Source organism: Hemitrygon akajei, chromosome 5 (assembly GCF_048418815.1).
Source record: "Hemitrygon akajei chromosome 5, sHemAka1.3, whole genome shotgun sequence".
Taxonomy (NCBI): domain Eukaryota; kingdom Metazoa; phylum Chordata; class Chondrichthyes; order Myliobatiformes; family Dasyatidae; genus Hemitrygon; species Hemitrygon akajei.
The window spans coordinates 145,534,063-145,558,049 of record NC_133128.1 but is presented as its reverse complement, the minus strand read 5'-3'; the positions used below and the strand labels follow the sequence as shown (position 1 = coordinate 145,558,049).

Here is a 23,987-nt window from a genome sequence, read left to right as displayed (position 1 = left end):
AAAAATCTAGGGAAGACACACTCCGGTCCCACCAAACTCTTGAGATTGAGACAGCTCTCCCACGCCAAACCCTGGTTTGTGTGGATGCTGTGTAATTTGCTACCCCGTTACAAATTAGTGCCACAAAATGACAGACAGTCCACTGCATACGATTAAAGGAATTATATTTATGAATCTTAACTAAAGGATTAGGAAAGAAAAGAAAAAATAAACAAAAAGAGCCCATTATAATTAAACAGTCAAATGTGCACAAGTTGGAGCTCAACTCTTCCCAAAATTCATATTCACCAATCCTCTGTCAGTCTCAGCACCTTGCTTCATGGAATCACAGTCCCCTACTGGGTCCAATTCTACTACCGGTTCACTCCAGTGCCTTCTTTCTCCATCGCCCAATGAACAAAGGACCCAGCTCACATTCCAAAGCACCCTTTATCTCTAACCATAATGCAAACACTGCTTCTACAGAAAGACCATTACATTAGTAGTGAAACCTTGGATCCTAACACCCTGTCTTTCAGTCCATCTGGGCCGGTGTTTAAATTGACCGAACAACTGAACAACGAAAGACTCCGGCGCCCTGGAGAGAGGAGTGAATGAGTAAAATCGGCTCTTGCCTCCAATCTGGGCCAGTGTTTAAATTCCCTAAACAACATATCGTATCTCACACTAGAACCCAGCTACCGTGAAGGGCTCAGGGGCCTAGACCACAGTGCTCAACAGCTCCCTCTGGGCAGGATTTCGCCGCCCAGCCCAAAGCCACACTCAAGCTCTTCAACTCAGCTCCATACCCAGAGCGATCCAATCTCACAACCAGGTCAATTGTATGGGCATCTAATTTCCTCTGCCTCAAGCTCTCCTCTCTGAACTGCTTATTCCATCTGCATTGATTTTGCAACACACCATCTCAACTCATCCCCTGAACTTGCCTCACCATGGCTCGTCCCCTCACGGTTTGCAGTCATAATGTAACACAATTTACTTCAGAAAAGATTTTTTTAGTTGAATTTCGTAACTTTTTAAATACCTGTGAGCTGTCACAAGCATTCAATAGCGCCATCTTAAATACCGTAGATTTCGCACTATAGAGCGCACCTGATTAAAAGCCGCAGGCTCTAATTTTAGAAAGAAAATCAATTTTGTACTTGTACAAGCCGCACCGGATTTTAAGCCGCAGGTGTCCCACGTTGTAATATGAGATATTTACACAGAAAGATATTACACGTGAGGATTTTTTAACTTTTAATTAAATCCATATGGTAACATAAACAAATACATATTGCAAATGCTTTTTATCGAACCGTGCCTGTAACACGGCTACTTTTAAATATACATACGTATCGGTAACACACAAATTACGTTGCGTATACTTTTTTACTGAACAGTGCACGAACAACATTCCAACATCTCCTAACGACTGGTAAAAAAAATATATATACTGCAGCCTACCAGGAAAAGTTATTGATCGCCTTCTTCATCTTCCTCCTGCGCACTAAAACCATCAAAGTCCTCTTCTTCAGTGTCCGAATTGAACAACCTCAGGATCTCGTCACTCACTTCAGTCTCTTCGTTGTCGCTCTCACTTGAGCGCACGCGATCCTCTTCATCACGCAGCAGTCCAGCCTTTCGAAACCCTTTGGTGATGGTGGATGTTGTGACATGGCTCCACGCATTTAGGATCCACTGGCAGACTTGAGTTAAAGATGCTCTTCGCATGCGGCCTGTTTTGGTAAAGGCTTTCTCGCCGCTCGTCATCCAAGTCTCCCACTCAACGCGCAGTGCCACTTTAAATGCCCGGTTCACGCTGATGTCCAGTGGCTGCAAATACTTCGTGGTGCCCCCAGGAATCACAGCTGGAGTTGAGTTTGTACTCTTGATGGCAGCTTTCACTGAATCTGTTATATGAGCCCTCATGCTGTCCATAACGAGCAACGCTTTTTTTCTGTGAAAAAATACCCCCGGTCACTTGGCGTAGCACTCTCTGAGCCAATCCTTCATTAGACTCTCCATCATCCAACCTTTCTTATTGACTTTCACCATGATTTCTTTTAGGAATTTTTCCTTTGGCATTGTCAGCCGCTTAAAAATCACCATCAGTGGAAGCTTTAGTCCGGATGCTGTGCAGCTCAGAACACAAGTAAAATGCGTTCTCTCATGGCCACTTGTTTTCAGTATGATGGACGAGTCACCTTTCTTATTAACAGTCCGAGTGAGAGGCAGGTCAAACGTCAAAGGTACTTCATCCATATTTATGATTTCATCTGGCCCGATGGAATTCGCCGCTATCGTTGTTTGAGTGAATGTGCGAAAGTTAGCAAGTTTTTCCTCGTGGTCGGGAGGGAGCTGCTGACACAGAGTCGTGCGTACCCTGACGGACAGGCCTTTTCGTCTCATAAATCTAAAACACCACGATGGCCCACCTCTAAAATCTTCGATTTTCATTTTGGTGGCGATTGCTTTAGCCTTCAGTCTGATCTGCACGGTGGAAACACCGCGGCCGCCTGCTCTCTGTGTGTTAACCCAGTCTTCAAGAAAGTTTTCAAGTTCGGGCCATCTGCTATGATTACCTCTGAAAGCTTTTGTCGTCTTTTTGCATTGACTCAGTTCTTCACGCTGGCGTCTCCACCTTCTCACCATCGATTCATTTATGCCAAGATTACGTGCAGCAGCTCGATTTCCTTCTTCAACCGCCAGATTGATCGCCTTTAACTTAAAAGCTGCATCATATGCTTTTCTTCGAGTGTTTTCCATGTTGATGAGGGTGAGTACAAATGACTGATTTACAATAATTTAATTGTGAAAGTGCACTTGATTTATCGTACAATTTCATTGGACCTCAGTGAACTACTCATCAATTTTATTGGTCTACTGTTACGAGGCAAAATGTTTTTGGCGGCATGAAAAAAAACCATGCATTAGCCGCACCGTAGTAAAGGCTGCAGTGTTCAAAGCTGTTCAAAGCGTGGGAAAAAAGTAGCAGCTTATAATCCGGCATCTACGGTATATTCTTCATTCAGTCTTTGCTTTTCCCTTATACTACACTGATGTGCTGATGTGATGAAATAATCTGTTTGGATGGCAATACAAATCAAAATCTTCACTGTATCTCAATATACAGTGGCATGTAAAAGTTTGGGCACCCATGGTCAAAATTTCTGTTACTGTGAATAGCTAAGCTGGTAAAAGATGACCTGATTTCCAAAGGGTACAAAGCTAAAGATGACACAATTCTTTAATATTTTAAGCAAGATTACTTTTTTATTTCCATCTTTTACAGTTCCAAAATAACAAAAAAGGAAAAGGGCCCGAAGCAAAAGTTTGGGCACCCTGCATGGTCAGTACTTAGTAACACCCCCTTTGGCAAATATCACAGCTTGTAAACACTTACTGTAGCCAGTTAAGTCTTTCAATTCTTGTTTGGGGGATTTTCGCCCATTCTTTCTTGCAAAAGGCTTCTGGTTCTGTGAGATTCTTGGGCATCTTGCATGCACTGCTCTTTTGAGGTCTACCCACAGATTTTTCGATGATGTTTAGGTCGAGGGACTGTGAGGGCCATGGCAAGACCTTCAGCTTGCGCCTCTTGAGGTAGTCCATTGTGGATTTTGAGGTGTGTTTAGGATCATTATCCTGTTGTAGAAGCCATCCTCTTTTCACCTTCAGCTTTTTTTTTTACAGATGGTGTGATGTTTTGCTTCCAGAATTTCCAGATTGAATTCATTCTTCCCTTTACCAGTGAAATGTTCCCTGTGCCACTGGCTGCAATACAAGCCAAAGCATGATCAATCCACCCCCGTAATTAACAGTTGGAGAGGTGTTCTTTTCATGAAATTCTGCACCCTTTTCACTCCAAACGTACCTTTGCTCATTGCGGCCAGAAAGTTTTAACTTCATCAGTCCACAGGACCTGTTTCCAATATGCATCAGGCTTGTTTAGATGTTCCTTTGCAAACATCTGATGCTGATTCCTATTAACTGCCATTTTTAATTACATGACGAATATGGCTTGGCTACCCGAAAATGCTTTGCTATCTTCTTATAGCCTTCTCCTGCTTATGGGCATCATTTATTTTAATTTTCAGAGTGCTAGGCAGCTGCTTAGAGGAGCCCATGGCTGCTGATTGTTGGGACAAGGTTTGAGGAGTCAGGGTATTTATAAAGCTTTGAAATTTGCATCACTTGGCCTTTCCTAACGATGATTGTGAACAAGCCATAGCCCTAACAGCTAATTAAGGTCTGAGACCTTGGTAAAAGTTATCTGAGAGCTCAAATCTCTTGGGGTGCCCAAACGTTTGCATGGTGCTCCTTTCCTTTTGTTCACTCTAAAATTGTACAAAACAAAAATAATACACTAATCTTGCTTAAAATGTTGAAAAGAATGCTTCATCTTTAACTTTATGACTTTTGGAGATCAGTTCATCTGCTACTCACTTAACTATTCACTGTAACAGAAATTTTGACCGGGGTGCCCAAACTTTTGCATGCCACTGTATATGACAATGATAAACCAATTATACAAGACATGGGTGAGACTGTACGTGGAGTATAGTGTGCAGTTTTAGTCACCTCCTCTGGGTAAGATATCATTAAGCTGGAAAGGGTATAGAAAAGATTCACAGGCATGTCACGATGACTGGAAGCCTTAAGTTATAAGCAGAGACTGGATATTCTAGGACTGTTTTATGTAGAGCAAGAGCCAAGTTTTTCTCATGGACAGTGCTGGTTGTGGAGGCAGGTACAATTACAATGCTGAGAAGACATTTAAACAGGTACATGTATATGAAATATAGAGTGATACAGAGTAATATGGGCCAAATGCAGGCAAATGGGAACAACTCAGAGCAACAATTTGGTCAACAACGATGAGCTGGGACAAAGGATCTGCTTCTATGTTGTATAGCCTGATGACTCAAACTCTAAAACAAAGCAATGATTCTTTGCAGTAATTACAGACCCAACAGTGATAGAAAAATGGCAATGTGATAAATGCACCCATTTAGCAGCTGGCTTTTGCAGATGGCCATGCAGCTGTTATGGAATTTAACACTTTCGGCCAATAGAAAGAATAATGACACATTTTCACCCGTATTGAAAAGCGCATCACTAATCTAAGAAAGCAGTAAAAATGACAACCTTTAGTTCTTTAAAAGCCTCTTTTACTTATTTAAGCTTCCTATCCTTTTTTATTGTAAAACATAATGGTTAGTTTTCTAAATTTTTTAATTCCATTTAGTTTTGGCAATTTTGTTGATTGGCATCATACACTGACCACACAATAGATTTTCTCCAGATGACAACAAAATCTTGAGAAAGTTCATAAAGAGCTACCTGCACTATTTTTTGTTGATGCTCCAGTGATCTTCAGCTAACAATGCAGCATTTTAGAGACCCTTGTGAAAATGCCATTCCTTTATTATTTGCATTAATATTACTGAAAACATTTGTTTTACCACACTCTTTAACAACCATATCAGAGAAACTGGCAGCACACAAAAAGATAACTGATTTTAACTTCAAAAGTTTAATTAAATTCACTTCCAGTCTTTGTGAATGTTAATGAAAGGAAACTGGTCAATTATGGACCTGTTTTAATAATGCTGCTTTAATTTATTAAATGCTTAAATTGGCAGATAATCTGTTTATTTGGAGGATGTGACTGAAGTCATTCTACAGGGATTTGTGCTGGGACCTTGAATTTAGATGAGGAAACAGAGAAATCATATCCAAGCTAGCCAAGAATTCAAAGTTGGATAGATCTGTGTAGATAGAAGCACAACATAACAACAAATATTGACAGATTATGTGATGGGGACAAATGAATTTTCAGGGAAGTAGGCTAAGTCATGTACTTTGTACCCTTAAGTGTTTGAAAGGACTGCTTTCCAAATGCTAAAAGATAAAGCTATGAAAATACAAATGGATTTTAACATTTGTGTAAATAGGTAATTGAAATGTTATTAAAAGATTCAGAAATTAATCAAAAAGGTTCACAAAAATTATTTCCTTTCCACTTAGAAATCCAAGGAGACAGAAAATTATCTATTGATTCACAGTTTTAATTAAACCACAATGGAATTTTTACACTTCTTTTGTAAAACTAATTTGTCAGTATAAATGTGTTTAAAAATCATGTTTATGACTAGTTCAACCCCAAAAAAATCTGTCTAAACGATCATGCACAGGTGTTGCTCCACAGTGCATAATATATATTTTTGAAGTGCTGGAGAGGAATAAAGAGTCAATGCCTCAGGCTGAGACCATTCTGAGTTCCTCTGGATTATCAGCATCTGCAGAATCTTTTGTGTTTTTAATCTGCTAAACCTGCTTTCATTACACATTTTCATTCTCAGCAAGGCAACAAAAATTAAAAGCTCTTCTTATTATACTATAGTACCCATTTTCAGACAGTATCCATAAAAGAAAATAAATCCAATAAATATTAAGGACTGTTAGTACAGGATGGGGGTCATATTAAAGTTCAAGTGTTATAGAGCCAGAAGGATAAAAGCTGTAAAAGAGCAAGAAAACTAATAATCTAAGGTAGGAAGATTTCCACATTTGGAGAACTGAGTTTAGTATTTGCCTTTATAGTTAAAAGATGCAGTTGAAGCAGTTGCACTGGAAACAGTTCAGAGTAATACCTGGAAAATATGTGTTTATTTATGAAGAAATATTGGACAAGCTATGCATGTATCCAAGTTTAGAAAAGTGAAAGATGACTGAAAGTTCTTGATAAGACTTGACAAAATGGATGTCCCCTCTTATGACTGAATTTAAACCTAAAGGGTTACTTCTTACAATAATATCTATCCAGTTACGACAGATGAGAAGTTTTCCTTCTCAGTGGGGAGGGTTCATGAGTCTTTGGAACTCTCTTCCTCAAATAATGGTAGAAGTTTGTTGAATATGAAACCCCTTTTTACCAGGCACCTCTAGAAACTCGGCCAGGTAGCCTCTGACTAACAAGCCAAGTGATGACAAAACCACCTTTCTCGAATTCTGAATGTCTAGGGTCAATATGACCTGGGTCCCACCAGACCAGGACAGTCAGGATGTTTCAACCACCCACACCCCAATCTGAGCAAATACCATGTAAATACTGCTCACTTGCAATTACCTAGCGGCAAGAAATAACAAATCATACATTGCATACAATTATAAAGAAAATATATTTACAAATTTCAGCTTTATTGAACAGTTAGTAGGAAAAAGAAAAGAAAAAATAAATAAAAAGGGCCCATTATAGTTAACCCAGTCTGAATGTGCACTCAAGTTGGAACTCATCTTGAAGTTGTCTTTAATTCATGTACTGGACCCACGGCCTGCATGAAAGCACACACTACCAGAATGTTGTTCGAAATCCATCTCAAACAGGCGGGCTCCTCCACAGGAACATTATTCCTTCCTCCTTGAGGCCATTCATCTGCACAAAGCATCTCGTTCAACAGGGATGGCAACTTTGCCCATCTTCCCACCTGTCTTCTCCAAGCTCATGCCAAAAAGTCTCAACCCACACCAGTGTCCATCACAAAACCCTCTCTGCCTACCATTCTCTAGAACCTTCTCTCAATCCCATCATCCTGACTGGCTGACACAACATTCCTAAGTTGAACAACATAGCCACTTATCTTTAGCTCAAACCCAAACACACTAAAGCAGAATAGACTGCTCTTCCAGAACTGCTAAAATGAAATACCTACAGCATAGCAGTAAAAATCTTAACCAGGGCGTTATAAATATTTTTAAGGCAAGTGGGTGGAAAATTACAGGTAATATGGGAATGCAGATATAAGGTTACAATTAGGTTAACTATGGTCTTATTTTCTGGTGGAGAATACTTAAGATGAGGGAGCTTTTGCTCCAAATTCATACTTCAAGAATCTATTGTGTCCAACAAAGACAGGACATGTTATTTTAAAATCCAAATTTAGGTAAGTATTCAGTACAGGAATATTATGAATGACAAAAAATGATGTCAAAACAATCTCAAAGCGGGAGCAGGTATTCTTGCAACAAAACTTGTTTGTCTATTTATTTCCTCTGAGGGGCCTGCTTCTGCAACAAAAATAACTAGGTTTATTACCCTGATAACAATAACTAAAATTCAAAATAATTCTTTTGTTGTGCAATACTTTGAGATGGCATGACAACAAAAATAGGTCAAGTTAAATGCATGCAGTCTCATTTATTCTTCTCAGACACCTTTCATCTATTTTTGTAACTTAACTTCAAAACTTATACTTAGTGGCCACTTTATTTGATACAGATGCTCATAAATGCAAGTATCAAATTAGCCAATCAAGTGGCAGCAACTCAATGCATAAAAATCAGGCAGACATAGTCAAGAAGTTCAGTTGTTCTTCAGATCAAACATTAGAATGGAAAGGAAATGTGATCTAATTGATTTCTTCCATGGAATGATTACTGGTGCCAGGTAGGATGGTTTGAGTACCTCAAAAACTGCTGCTCTCCCAGGATTTTCACGCAAAACAGTGTCTAGAGTTTAGAGAATGGTGTGATTAACAAAGAACATCCAGTGAGTGGCAGTTCTGCAGACAAAAACATCTTGTTAACGAGAGAGGTTAGAAGAAAATTGCCAGAGAAGTCAAAGTTGACAGGAAGGTGACATTAACTCACATAATCACGTGTTAAAGTAGTGATGTGCAGAAAAACATTTCTGAATGCACAACACATCAAACCTTGAAGTGGATGGACTACAGCAGTAGAGAACCACAAACATATACACAGTGGCCACTTTATTAGATACAGGAGGCACCTAATAAAGTAGTCACTGAATGTACTGCATATTGGAACATTAGTAAGGCATTTAAAGGCAAAATCTATGATAGATGAATCTGAACCTGTGCTATAGATCAACTGATATATCCTGGTTGAAGAGAAAGACAGCAGCCATTGCTACAAAATATAAGTTATCAATGCTACAAAGAGGGCTTTTCTTCTTTTGATCTTGGTTCTAGGGAAGGGAATATCAACTAAATGCTGCACATACCATTGGTTCCATGTCAAGAACAGTTCGAATGTTTATAACAACCTTACACAGTTCATCTTTCTGTGCATTATTGTAAATACCTATGTGCTCTAAATTAACGAGTGTTTCAATGCAAATCATTTTTACATTGACTTTGGCATTATGTCACCTGTTAACATCTCTTTAGTTCTTCCCTTTTTAATTTGTAATTCAGTTATCTTATTTGGGTAATTCAATTATGAAAATGGATAGCATGCATACTTAAAGGCTATGAAACTGTCATCATGTTTCAGCGTTAACACAGTAAGTGTGTTTTTTTTTCTCCCCGATGCATTAAATCTCACTGTTTAGGTGAAGACATCACATAATCTTTCAGACCAACTGCACATAGCAGAAATTTGGTTTTAACCAAGTTTCTTTTTCATAAGTTCCTACCCAATAACTTAAAAACAAAAGTGACTTTTTTTAAATCTCAGAAACATCACTTAAAATCTTTAATAGAATTTGAATTTAAATAACATTTTTCCCCTATCATAAGAACATAACAAATAGGAGCAGGAGTTGGCCATCTGGCCCGTTGAGCCTACTTTACCATTCAATAAGATCACACCTGATCTGCAGCGGACCTAACTCCATTTACCTGCCTTTTCCCCATAACCCTCAATTCCCCATAACCCTTAATTCCCCTTCTATGCCAAAAGCTATCTAACTGTTCCTTAAATATATCTAGGCAGAGAATTCCACAGATCCACTACTCTGGGAAAAGCAGCTTCTCCTGATCTCTGTCCTAAATCCATTGCCCTGAATCTTGAGGCTATGCCCCTAGTTCCAGTTTCACATACCAATGGAAACAAATTTCAGATAATTTTATATGCTTCTATAAAATTCCACATAATTTTTCCGAATTCCAGCGAGTCAAGCCCCAGACGACTTAATCTCTCCTCCAAGGCTAATCCCTCATCTGCAGAAACAACCAAGTGAACCTCCTCCAAAGCCAGTATATCTCTCCTCAAGTAAGGACACCAGAACTACATACAGTACTTCAGGTGCAGTCTCATTAGTATCCTGTACAGTTGCAGAATAACATTCATACACTTAAATTCAATCTCTCTAGCAACTAAGACCAACATCCCACTTGCTCTAAATAACCTGCTGCATCTACAAACCAACCTTGCATAATTCATGCACCAGCACTCCCAAGTCTCTCTGCAAAACAGCATACTGCAATCTCTCACTTATTAAATAATAATCTGATGCTCTGTTTTTCCTTCCAAAGTGGTTGAGCATGCATTTCTTTTTCAATCTTTTTATTAATAACAACATGGTAAGATTGATACATAATTATTGGGATTACAAAATTACAAAATTAAAATAAGCATAAAAGGATACATAAGCAATAAGTACAATATAGTTAATCTTCTCAAATCATACATGATACAAATATAATATGGACAAGACAAAAAAACAAACTAGGTATATCCATATGAAAAAAACAGAGAAAGAAGAAAAAGAGAAAAAAAATTATTACCCCAAAAAGCAAGAACTAATCTAACAAACTAACCACTAACTAATAAAAAAGAAAAAAAAACATGGGCTGTTTATAGTATCTAAGAAAAGACAAAGACTGATCAGTGTCACCAACTCTGATCCTCTCTACATATATACAATCAGAACCAGAAAAAAAAATAGGATTGGAACTGGGTCAAATTCCATCATGTGGAAAATATTGAATGAATGGCCTCCAGGTCTTCTCAAATTTAATAGAAGGGTCATATATGACACTTCTAATTTTTCCCAAATTTAAACATAACATAGTTTGAGAAAACCAATGAAATGTGGTAGGGGGATTAATTTCTTTCCAATTCAACAAAATAGATCTTTTAGCCATTAATGTAAGAAATGCAATCATCTGACAAGCAGAAGGAGATAAATGAATTGACTCCATCATTGGTAAACCAAAGACTGCAGTAATAGGATAAGGTTGTAAATCAATATTCAATACCATGGAAATAATATCAAAATGTCTTTCCAATATTTTTTCAAAGATGGACACGACCAAAACATATGAGTTAGAGAAGCTATCTCAGAATGACATCAGTCACATATAGGATTTATGTGGGAATAAAAATGAGCTAATTTATCCTTGGACATATGAGCCCTGTGCACAACTTTAAACTGTATCAATGAATGTTTAGAACATATAGAGGATGAATTAACTAGTTGAAAAATTTTATCCCAATTGTCATTAGGGATGGGATAGTAAAGTTAAGTTCTCTTTCCCAATCATTCTTAATCTTATAAAAGGCCTCTGAACGTATTTTCATAATTATATTGTAAACATTTGATATTACACCTTTTTGAAAAGGATTTAGTTCTAACAATTTCTCCAAAATACCCACAGAATCTAGATTTGGAAAAGTAGGAAGAACAGTGTTTAAGAAGTTCATAATCTGTAAATATCTAAAAAAAATTAGATCTGGGCAAATTATATTTATTAGATAATTGTTCAAAAGACATGAAACAATTATCCAAAAATAAATCAGAAAATCGTAGCATACCTTTAGTCTTCCAAGCTAAATAAGCTTGGTCCATAATAGAGGGATGAAAAAAGAAATTGGATACAATAGGAATTACTAAAACAAATTATTTCAACCCAAAAAATTTCCAAAATTGTAACCATATACGTAGAGTGTGTTTAACTATCGGATTGTCAATTTGTTTATGCAATTTAGAAAGAGCAAAGGGAAGAGAAGTCCCTAAAATAGAACCCAATGAAAATCCTTGTACAGATTTAGTTTCCAAATTTACCCAGTGAGGGCTAGGAGATAAATCCAAATCCCTTAACCAACATTTCAAATAGCGAATATTAATTGCCCAGAAATAAAATCTAAAATTTGGCAATGCCAATCCAGCTTCCTTTTTTGACTTCTGTAAATATCTTTTACCTAACCTAGGATTTTTATTCTGCCATATATATGAAGAAATCTTTGAATCAACATTGTCAAAAAAGGATTTCAGAATAAAAATTGGTACCGCTTGAAATATATAAGAACTTAGGTAAAATAATCATCTTAATAGCATTAATCCGACCTATCAGTGATAAAGACAATGGTGACCATTTAGTCAACAAACATTTAATCTGATCAATTATGGGTAAAAAATTATCCTTAAATAAATCCTTATGTGTTTTTGTAATTTTAATCCCTAAGTATATAAAATAATCGTTAACTGATTTAAAAGGTAAATTTCCGTAAATTGGAACCTGCCTATTTAGGGGGAGCAATTCACTCTTATTAAGATTCAATTTATACCCGGAAAAATTACTAAACTGAGCCAACAATGATATAACTGCAGGAATGGATTTCTCAGGATCAGAAATGTATAATAACAAGTCGTCTGCATATAATGATAACTTATGTATATCCATCCCACGAGTAATGCCAAAAATGTTAGGTGATTCTCTAATAGCAATTGCCAAAACTTCCAGGGCAATGTCAAATAATAATGGACTAAAAGGACAACCTTGCCTGGTACCCCGAAATAAACGGAAAAAGGGAGATCTTTGGTTGTTAGTAATAACCTAGGCTACTGGAGTATGGTATATTAATTTAATTCAGGATAATTTAATCCAGGATATAAATGTCAGACTAAAGTTAAACTTCTCAAGCACAGTAAATAAATATAGTCATTCAACTCTATCAAATGCTTTCTCTGCATCTAATGAAATGACACATTCTGAGGTGCTATGTGAAGGAGTATAAACAATATTCATTGATCTCCTAATATTGAAAAAAGAATAGCAATTTTTAATAAAACCAGTTTGATCTGAGAAAATTTGAGGTAATACCTTCTCCAGCCTGGTCGCCAGCAACTTGGAAAAGATCTTGGAATCTACATTCAACAGGGATATCGGTCTACAGGATGCAGTCAGTAGGGTCTTTATCTTTTTCAATATTAAAGAAATGGAAGCATTATAAAAAGATTGTGGTAGTTTACCTAATCTAATTGCTTCTTCAAAAACCCTACATAACCAAGGAGAAAGAGTAGAGAAAAAAAACTTGAAAAATTCCACTGTATACCCATCTGGACCTGGTGCTTTTCTGGAGTTCACTGAGGAAATAACACCTTTAATTTCTGCATCCGTAATAGGAGTTTCTAGTATTAAATGTTCTTCAGATGATAATTTTGGAAAATTCAATTTCCCTAAAAAATCATGCATGGTATTAAGATCATGAGAAAATTCAGAGTGATACAGAGAAGTATAAAAATCTTGAAAAGATTTGTTTATCTCATCAGGATTAACTGTCAATTCACCATTCTGTTTACCGATCTTAATAATTTGACGTTTAACCGAAGCATTCTTCAATTGGTTAGCTAACAATTTACCTGATTTATCACTGTGTATATAAAATTCACTTCTGGTTTTCATTAATTGATTTTCTATTGCAGATGTAAGTAATAAACTGCGTTCCATTTGAAGCTCAACTCTTTGTTTATAAAGCTCTTACTAGGAGCGATCGAATATTTCTTATCAATTTCTTTAATCTTATCAACCAATAAAAGAGTTTCATTCTTAATATGTTTTCTCAAACCAACAGAATAGGAGATAATCTGTCCACATATATATGCTTTAAAAGTGTCCCAAAGTGTTCTGCAGGAAATTTCATCCATGGAATTAGTTGAAAAGAAGAAATCAATCTGTTCCTTCATAAATTTAATAAAATCTGGATCTTGCAGTATGGTAGAATCAAATCGCCATTGCTTAATACTAGGAGCTGTGTCCATTAATTTAACAGAAAGTTTCATTGGAGCATGACCAGAGATGGCTATAATGTCATAATTACAACCAGTTACAGATGGTATAAGACGAGAGTCAATGAAAAGGTAGTCAATTCTTGAGTAAGAATGATAAACATGCGAGAAAAATGAAAACTCTTTGTCCTTAGGATGTAGAAATCTCCAAATATCGAAAATTCCGGAGTTAGTCAAAAAAGAATTGATATAAGTGGCCGACTTATTTGGTTATGTCTGAATGGATATAGACCTATCCGGCAAAGGATTTAAACAACAATTAAAGTCACCACCCCTTATTAACATATATTCATTTAGATTAGGTAGAGAAGCAAATAAAGACTTAAAGAATTCAGGATAATCCACGTTTGGAGCTAAACATTAACCATAGCAACCTTATTATTAAAAAGTAACCCAGTAATTAACAAAAATCCACCATTCAGATCTGAAATAATATCATGTTGAACAAATGTAATAGAGGAGTCAATAAAAATTGAAACTCCTTTTACTTTAGCTTTCGAATTCGAATGGTACTGTTGACCCTTCCAAAACCTAAAAAAATGTTGTTTGTCCTCTTTCCTCACGAATTTCTTGTGCAAAAATATGCGCGTTCAGTCTTTGGAATACTTTTAAAATCTTTTTCCGTTTAATCGGATGAGTTAAGCCATTAGTATTCTAAGAGACAAAATTAATGGTCAGAGCCATATTTCTAAAATCAACCCTTTGGTATATAAAGAGTTAACCAAAGTATTAAGTCATGTACCCGGAAGAGGAACAAAAATACAGGGAGGAACTGGAAGTGACGACACAGTGGAAATTTTAGTAATTTGAAATCAGCCCAAATGAAAAAACTGGAAAAACTAATAAAAAGACAGGTTGAGCTTGCATTTACCAATGTTATACTCTATCTGCCATACCTTTGTCCACTCTCTTGGCCTATTTATGCCTCTCTGCACTCTCTACATTCTCTGGACGATTTGCATTTCCACTCAGTTTGCAAAGAAAGCACACCAGCATCTCTGCTTCCATAGAAGTCTACACAGATTTGGCATGTCATCAAAAACTTCAACAAACTTCTATAGATATGTAGTGTAAAGTGTATTGACTGACTCCAGTAAGGCCTGCTATGGGAACACCAATGCCTTTCAGCAAAAAAATCCTACAAAAGGTAGTGAATTCGTCCCAGTACCTCCCAACCACTGAACACATCTACATGAAATGCTATCGTAGTAAAGCAGCATCCATGATCAAAAATCTTCACCACTCCGGCCATGCTCTTTTCTCGCTATTGCCATCAGGTAGAAGATACGAGTGTCTCAGGGCTCACATCACCAAGTTCAAGAACAGTTACTACCTCTCAACCATCAAGCTCTTGAACAAAAGAGGATAACTACACTCATTCTATTTCTGATGTTCCCACAACCAATGATCGCACTTTATCTTGTTATTTCATGCTTTTGTTATTTATTGCTATTTATTTATATTTGCATAGTTTGTTGCCTTCTGTGCTCTTGCTCTTCCACTGATCCTGTTTGCAGATACTGTTCTATAGATTTTCTGAGTATGGTCACAGGAAAAAAAAATCTCAGGGTTGCATGTGGCAACATCTATGTGCCCTGATAATAAATTTTACTTTGAAATTTAATGTCATCAGTAAACTTACTTAGCATATACTCATTCTCCTCTTCCAGACTGTTTATATATATTGTGAAATGTTGCAGACCCAACACTGACCCCTGCAGCACACTGCTCTCAACTGACTGCCAACCAGAGAAACACCCACTTATCCCATCTCTCTGCATTCTATTGTTACCCAATCCTCTATACATGCTAATACCTTCAGATTCATTTATTTATCAAACATTCAGCAAAAGAGAGTGAAATGCGTCGTTTGTGATAAGGACCAACACAACCCAAGGAGGTGCAAGCAGCAAACTGCAACGATCATGACATATTCACGTGTCGACATAGTGTGTCCACAATTTTGAGCAACACAAGCAACAACAACACAACAACAACAACAATAAAACCAAACAAAAGCAGGACAATTCCTCCAACCCCAGGTGGACAACCTCCGGGCTTCCAAGCTCCGGTCATTGGGCCTCCAACTTCCAGACATGCCGACCTAGTGGCCTTCATATCTGGATACACTGACTTTGGTTTATAACCTTCAGGCTTTGACCTTCGATATCGACCCCAGGACTTATCAATCACAAAACTTAGATGGACCTCTGACCCTGGGACTCTTCTACCTGGTTGTCATTGGCCCTCATGCTTCCTGCCCACACAGATCTCCAATCCAAAAACCTGTTGACCTGGGGAGGTAATCAGCTATCGCCCAAGGGACCCACTGACCTTTGAAATTGACTATGAATATCGTTGGTCTACATCTCAGCAACTGCTAACCTGACATTTGTCCACAGGGATCACTAGCCTTCTTCTGAGAAGCCCTCTGACCTGGGGTCCGGTTCCTGCCTGACTCTTGATTTGCTGTCCTTTACATCTGAATCCCCTCATCCCTACCCTAATCCCTAACCTGTCGCTAACACCGGCACATTGTCCCCAAACCCATCCCTACAAACATAAAATATAACTATGTCTGAGCCATGACTTTGACGAACATCCCATCTTAGCACCATCTTGATGATCTTTTACTCCCTACTCTATGCATCATTATCTTATGGATAAGTCTTTTATATAGCACCTGACTGAACACCTTTTGGAAATCCAAGTCTACAATATCCACTCATTCCCCTTTATCCACTGTGCTTGTTATATCCTCAATGAACTCCAGTAAGTTTGTCAAAAGGTACCTGCCCTTCATGAATCCATACTGTGTCTGTCTGATGGAAACACTTCTATCAAGATGTCTTGCTATTTCTGCTTAACAACAGCTTCAAGCATTTTCCCGACTAGAGACATGAAGCTAACTGGCCAAATGTTAGTCGCCTTTTGCCTACATCCATTTTTAAACAGTGACGTGACATTCACTATCTTCCAATGTACTGGACCAGCATTCAGAAAATTTTGATAAATTGTAATAAATGTGTCTGTTATAACTTCTGCCATTTCTTTCAGTACCCTTGGATGCATCCCACCAGGATCAGAGGACTTGTCTAACTTTAGACACACTAGTTTGCTCATCACTCCCCCTTTAGTGAAATCAATTGCATCAAGGTCCTTACATCTATAATCTCTCTCTTCGGCATTATAGTCATGTCTTCCACCATAAAAACTGACTCAAAATAATCATTCAAGCCTCAGCCATTTCCACATTTTTCAGCATTAATTCCAGATTCTTATTTTCCAAATTATGTACCTTTACTTCAGCCTATTATTATAAAACCTTTTACTATCTGTTTTTATATTTTGCACTAGTTTACCTTCATAATTTATCTTCCCCTTCCTTGCTGCTTATTTAAGGGCTCTTTGTTGCTTTTTAAAGATTTTCCAACCTTCCCACTTTCCACTACTCTTGATGATTTTGTATACATAAGTTTTTAATTTGATACCTTCTTTCATTTCCTTAGTTATCCAAACCTGGCTCTCCCATTCCTTACTGTCTTTGCTTTTAACTGGAATACATTTTGTTCAGCACTGCGAAAAGCTTCTTTGAAAACCTTTCCGCTATTCCTCAACAGTACCAACATACAGCCTGCTCTCCCAGTCCATGTTAGCCAGCTCTTCCTTCAGCCCACAGCAGTCCCCCATATTTAGGTACAGTACACAACAAGGTTGTTAATTTTATCTGTTTCATTGCACAGTATTTGTCTTGTCTTTCTGTAAGATAGCAATTTCCTTGCAGGTTCACTAACATGCTGTTCACGAAAGCTATCATGGACGGATTCTGTGAAGTCTTCCTCAAGACTTCGTCAACCAATTTCAATCCTCCAAACTATGTGAAAGTTAAAGTCCTCCATGACAAATGCCGTTCCGTTCCAATTGGTGCAACCTTTCATTGATTCTGTTACAGTTATTATTCTATGGATTTATGGAGTATGTTCATAAGAAAATGAATTTCAGGGTTGTATATGGTGATATATATGTACTTTGATAATAAATTTACTTTGAATGTGCAGTAGATATTTCTTGGTTTACTGCCTATGCTACTGTTTTAGGTGGACTACAAATAGCTCCCACCAGTGACTTGTTCATTTCATAACCTCTACCCACATGGACTTAACATTCTGCTGTTTAGATGTTGTATCATCTCTCACTATCGCCCTGATCCCATCCTTAATGAAGTTTTGCTTTGGTCTCTGCATTGTTTCTCTGTCTTTCTGCCTGGATTCCCATTCCCCCTACTGTATTACTTTAAACCCTCCCCAATACAGCACAAACAAACAACCCTCTTGGGCATTTATCTCACTCCTGTCTAGTGGTGCCAACTCCCCCAGAATCAGTTCCAATGCCCCAGGAATTTGAAACCTCCCTCCTGCAGCATTGCTCACATATTTATCCTGTGCTGCCATAGCACAGGTAGCAATTCTAGAACTATTACATTTGAAATAAAACGTTCTACTTTTTAATTTATCTCCTAGTTCCCTAAATTTAGTTTATAAGACCTCCTCCCACTACAATCTTTACACATAGCATTTTTGAGATTAAACACTGTAAAGAGATGAGATATTCTTGTGCCTACCTCTCCCATGAAAGCTGTGTACCAACAATTAACTTACAATATCATAATCATAAATACCCTCTGACTACTCATACTGAATACAGTTATTATTTCACAGTTTATAATCAATTTCAACCTTGTCCAAAGAACAAACTAGGTTACTTTGTAACACTGGCCTCTATATATGCAGATATGCATCACCATAAGTTCCTAAAGTGTTCAGGAATACTTTAAAAGGACACTCTTCTTTACAATAAGTACAACTTCCAAAGCTGAGCAAAGCAATTTGCATTGCAGAATCAATGGATACATGTTCTGTGAGCAATAGAATGCTGGTAGTGCAGAATGGAAAGAAAATCTACCCAGTATCACAAATGGAATCAAAATATTTACTGCATTAATATAGATGCCTTAACTCCTGTATCTAACATTTCCTGTTGATACAGAAACACTTACAAGACAAAAAAATTCATTTTCATATTTCACATGATTGAACTTATGCCATGTTAAAGGTAATTTTCCAACAGTCTTTTTTTTAAATACAGGGGAATGGTGGGTGGAATGCGCTGCCACGGTTGGTGGTAGAACAGATACATTAGGGGAATTTAGGAAAATCTTAAGCAAGTGGATGAAAGAAAAATGGAGAGATGTGTAGATTGAAGTGTTATACTGATCTTGAATAGGTTAAAAGGTCAGTACAATATTGTGGGCCAAAGGGCCTGTACTGTGCTGTAATGTTCTATGTTCTGTATTCTAACAGACATATTATGAGCAGTAAAAGACAACTTTGTCCTTTGAGCCAACTCTGCCATTTAATAAGATCACAGATCTTCTTACTATAACCACAACTCCAGACTTCCATCCACCCAAAATTACTGGGTTTATGCTATAGGCCCCAAATAGCCAACAAGAACAAATGCATAGGGAGATTGTGGGGGCTTGCCAGAACAACAGGGTAGTTAATGAATACACAATGCTTCTCATTTAGCTAATGCCTACTAACATGGACAGCATACTCCATCAAACAAATTTTTGCCCACTCACTAAATCCAGCTATGCTCTTGTAGTTCTTTTCTGTTCCCCTCACAACGTACTTTCCTATCTACATTTAGGTGACCCATAAATTTAACATCTGTACTTTTACTGCCTTTATCCAAGCCACTTATACAAATTGCAAAACCTTGAAGCCCCAGCACTATCCACTGTGGTAACCCTCTCATTAGAACCTGAGTTTTTAATTTGATACCTTCTTTTATTTCCTTAGTTATCCAAACCTGGCTCTCCCATTCCTTACTGGGTTTGCTTTTAACTGGAATACAGTTTGTTCAGCACTGCGAAGAGCTTCTTTGAAAATTCTTCCACTGTTAGCCAGCCACTTTTCTAATTATGCTTTCTACTAACAATACCTCTACTTCCTCAGGAGTTTGCAGAGATTCAGCATGTCATCAAAAACTTTGGCAAACTTCAATAGATGTGCAGTGAAAAGTGTGCTCACTGGCTATATTATGGCCTAGTATGGGAACTTGAGCAGAAAATCCACGGGTAAAACTTCCCCAACCATTGAACACATCTACATGAAACACTGCTGTAGAAAAGCAGCATCCATCATCAAGCTTGTCACAAACCAGGCCATGCTCTTTTCTTGCTGCAGCCATCTGGTAGAAGGTATAGGCACCTCAGGACTCAGACCACCAGCTTCAAGAACAGTTACCACTGCTCAACCATCAGGCTTTTGAACAAAAGGGGATAACTAGACTCATTTAAGGACTCTTTTATCTTGTTATTTTATGCTAGTTATTATTACTGTTTATTATATGCATTTGCACAGTTTATAGATCCTGACATTTACAGTTTACAGATCCTGTCTACACTTATTGTTTTATAGATGCCTGCAAAAAAAAAAAGAATCTCAGGGTTGTATGTAGTGACGTGTATGTACACTGGTAATAGATTTTACTCTGTACGTTTACTTTGAACTTCATCTTCTGAAATAACCTCTCAATATGACAATTAAATTCCTCCTGGAAATCTAGATCCCCCTTTGTCCACCACTTCTTCAGAAAACTCAAATACATTATATATTAAATATGATTCACTTTTCACAAAGCTATTCACCCTTGTCCTGATTACCTTGAATTTCTCCGTACCTCATTCTAACATGTTTAATAATAACTTACTACCATTTTCCCTAAAACATACATTAAGCTAACTACCCATAATTTCTTCTTGTTTTCCTCCGTTTGAATAAAGGATTGACATTTGCTATTTGCAATGTATTGGAATCATCTCTGAATCTAGAGAATTTTAAAAAATTAAAACTAATGAATCAATTCTGTCATTAGCCATTATTATTAAATCAAATTGTACAAAGCAGCCCATCAAAACCTGAGAAGTTTTAACCTGCAGCTCCATCAATTTACTTAATACCACTCCACCATTTTATTTATGAGTTTCTCCCTTCCTTTCAATTCCTAATTTACAGCTATTTCTTGTGTGCCCCTGGTTACTTGAATCCTCTAGTGCAGACTGATGCAATGTAGTTTATTAATTTGTCTATCATCTCCCTGTTTTCCATCATCATTTTTGAATGACCAACATTTAATGTTACCTTTACTTATGATGCTTATCATTGGTTATAATACTTCTGGCTAGCTTTTCACTCATACTCTAAAATTTTCCGTCTTTATAAAGCTTTAATCAGACCTCATTGTTTTATTTAAATAATCAGCACAATCTTCCACTACTTCTACAAAAGATGTCAGTGTTTCATTTTGCGTCTTTCAGATAGGAACAGATTGCTGAATACTAGAGTAAGATTTTAAGCATTCCCTATTTTAAGATGCAACAACATTCTCATAAGCATTTGATGTGGAAAATAGATGTAGAAAGCATAGATGTGATTTAGGGAAGCCACACATTTACAGGACAGATTCTACCTTTTGGCAATTTTTTTCCTGCAAGAATCAGTTCTGTAATTCAAAGCAATTCCCACTGTACTGCTACATTCATGCTGTGAATCTTATGCTTCACATTTTCATGAACAATGCAGTAGTGTCTGTATTGCCTATGACACAGCAATGCTAATTCTAAAAATACTCTAAACTACCTTCCTCCATAGTGCTGACATCTTTACATTGACCAGTCCCTATCGTTTCACTCTGGTTGGGAATATAGTTATATACAGTAGTTCTTTTTCATATATACATCATCAGCCCCAAAAATTTGAATGAAAATTTTTTTAAAAAGAAAGATTAAGTGAAAATAGAAAATGTTGCAAACACTGAACAGCTTAGGCAATATCAAAAAGAGAAACAGTTAATTCCATAGGACGCAGACTTTTCATCAGAACTGGGAAAGTAAGACCATCATCATCCCAAAGGGTCATCAATGACAAGAGTTTACTCCTCCAGTTACAAAGAAAAATCTAATACCACTGTGACAGGTCAGATGCTGAGTATCCTGTGACAAGTGATTCATCAAAGCCATTCTAACACTTATAAGCACACATTAGAAGCACAACTTAATGATAAAATAATATTCACTGATTTGGATCAATGCATATTGAACCACTCTCAAGAAGCTTGAAACCAACCAGAGTAAGGAAACTTGCTCAGCTGACACTACATAAAGCACAATGAACATGCATTCCTTCCAGTAATGGTGAGCAGTGGCCACAGCATGCACCATTTAAGAAAGACACCGCAGTTGATCACTTAACTACTCTGCCAACACAAAGTTGATCTCTCAACTACTCTGCAGGCACGTGGGAACACTAACTCTTTGTTTCCCTCCAAGTTGATTTAGAAATATATTCTGTCAGTATAGCTGGATGCCCTATCGAACAGCACTCTGGAAATAACTTCATGATGATAGCAGGGGCATGAAGCAATGGTTCACCAGCATCTTCTCAGAGGAAGACCATGAAACTATAAGACTATATGATAAAGAAACAGAATAAGGCCATTGAGTCTACTCTGTCATTCAATCATGGCTGAATCATTTTCCTACTGAAAACCATTTTCCTGCCTTTTCCTCGTAACCTTTGATGCCCTTACTAATCAAGAACATATCAACCTCCACTTTAAATATACTTGGCCTCCACAACCATCTACAGATTCACCACAGACTGGTTAAAGAAATTCCTCCTTATCCCTGTTTCCTCTATTCTGAGGCTGTGCCCTCTGGTCCTAGACTTTACCACTATTAGAAACATCCTCTCCACAAACACTCTAATCTAGACCAATTTCTGAATTTACTCCCCATTTAGAAAATGTTCAACACCTTTTTCCTTTTACCAATATGCATGGTCATATATTGTCATAGCACTGTCACAGTAAAGCAGCATCTACCATCAATGTCCCACACCATCCAGGAGATGCTCGCTTCTTGCAGCTGCCATCAGACAGAAGGTACAAGAGCCTCAGGACCCACAGCATCAGGATAAGGAACAGTTACTACCCCTCAACCATCAAGCCCTTGAACCAGAGAGGACAACTTCACGTGCTTCCATCACTGAACTCTTCCCACATCCTAAGGACTTTCTTTCAAGCACTTTTCATCTCATTCTTGTCATTTAATGCTTATTTATTTACTATTATTATTTCTTTTATTTCTTTCTTCTTATGTTCGCAATTTGTCATCTTTTGAATATTGGTTGCTTGTCCTGTTGGGTGCAGTCTTTTGTTCATTCTATTATGTTTCTTCTATTTTCTGTGAATGCCCACAAGAAAATGAATCTCAGGGTTGGATATGGTACTTCAACAATAAATTGACTCTGAAGTTTGAACATACGCCTCCCTACACCGTATTCCATCTGCCATTTCTTTGGCCATTCTCCAAATTTATCTAAGTCCATCTACAGAGCCCCTGCTTCCGTTACACCACCTGCCCTTTCATCTATCTTTTTTATCATCCGCAAACTTGGCCACAAAGCCATTAGTTCCATTGTCCAGATCACTAACATAACGTGAAAAGTACTGGACCCAACAGTAACCCCTACGGAACACCATTAGTTACCGGCAGTCAACTAGAAAAGGCTCCCTTGACTCCCAATCTTTGCCTCCTGCCAGACAGTCAATCTTCTCTCTACACTGGTATCTTCATAGATGAACAGTAAACATTGGTAATGCCAACTTCACACAAGAGCTTGAAAAAAAAATTCCAAATGCCACTTGTGTTACTGACTCATTTATATCCTTATAAAATCTGACTTTGTACCTTGCTACATTCTAACACAATAGACATGTAATACATAGCTTGGGGTTTGGTTATACCTTTAGTGTAAAAGTTGATTCATTGTACTCCACCAATAACTATAAAAAGGAATGAATAATGAACTGGCATGATTCAACAGTTGTGCTTCCTTTCTGTAGTTCTGTGGGTTAATTTGACCTAACACCTTTGCTGCCTCAGATGTTGTGAAGCATAGCGGTTCACAAATTGCAATGTGTCTCAAGCAGTTAAACCCGAGGCCCTGTGCTCTGAACAGCCTTTGTGGTTTTTGATAGCTCATTGCCATCAAAAGCTACAGAAAAGGCTACTAAAAAGGCTCTAAGCATCTATGATCAATGACATCCTTCAAAAGGTTTTAAA

At 37.4% G+C, this 23,987-nt stretch overlaps 1 protein-coding gene across 3 annotated transcripts in view; it reads right to left on the bottom strand.

The window, feature by feature from the left end:
* Positions 1-23,987, bottom strand: part of vps8 (VPS8 subunit of CORVET complex) — a 618,230-nt gene that overhangs the window by 325,692 nt on the left and 268,551 nt on the right. Inside the window, exon 41 of one of the 3 annotated variants that reach the window (XM_073046774.1) lies at positions 3,705-3,753. The exons of the other annotated variants lie outside the window; for them this stretch is intronic. Within the exon in view, the coding sequence (XP_072902875.1) occupies positions 3,724-3,753 (30 nt within the window). The 3' untranslated portion in view covers positions 3,705-3,723. Of the gene's footprint in view, positions 1-3,704; positions 3,754-23,987 lie in introns of those variants that run through there. 3 annotated transcript variants of the gene reach the window in all.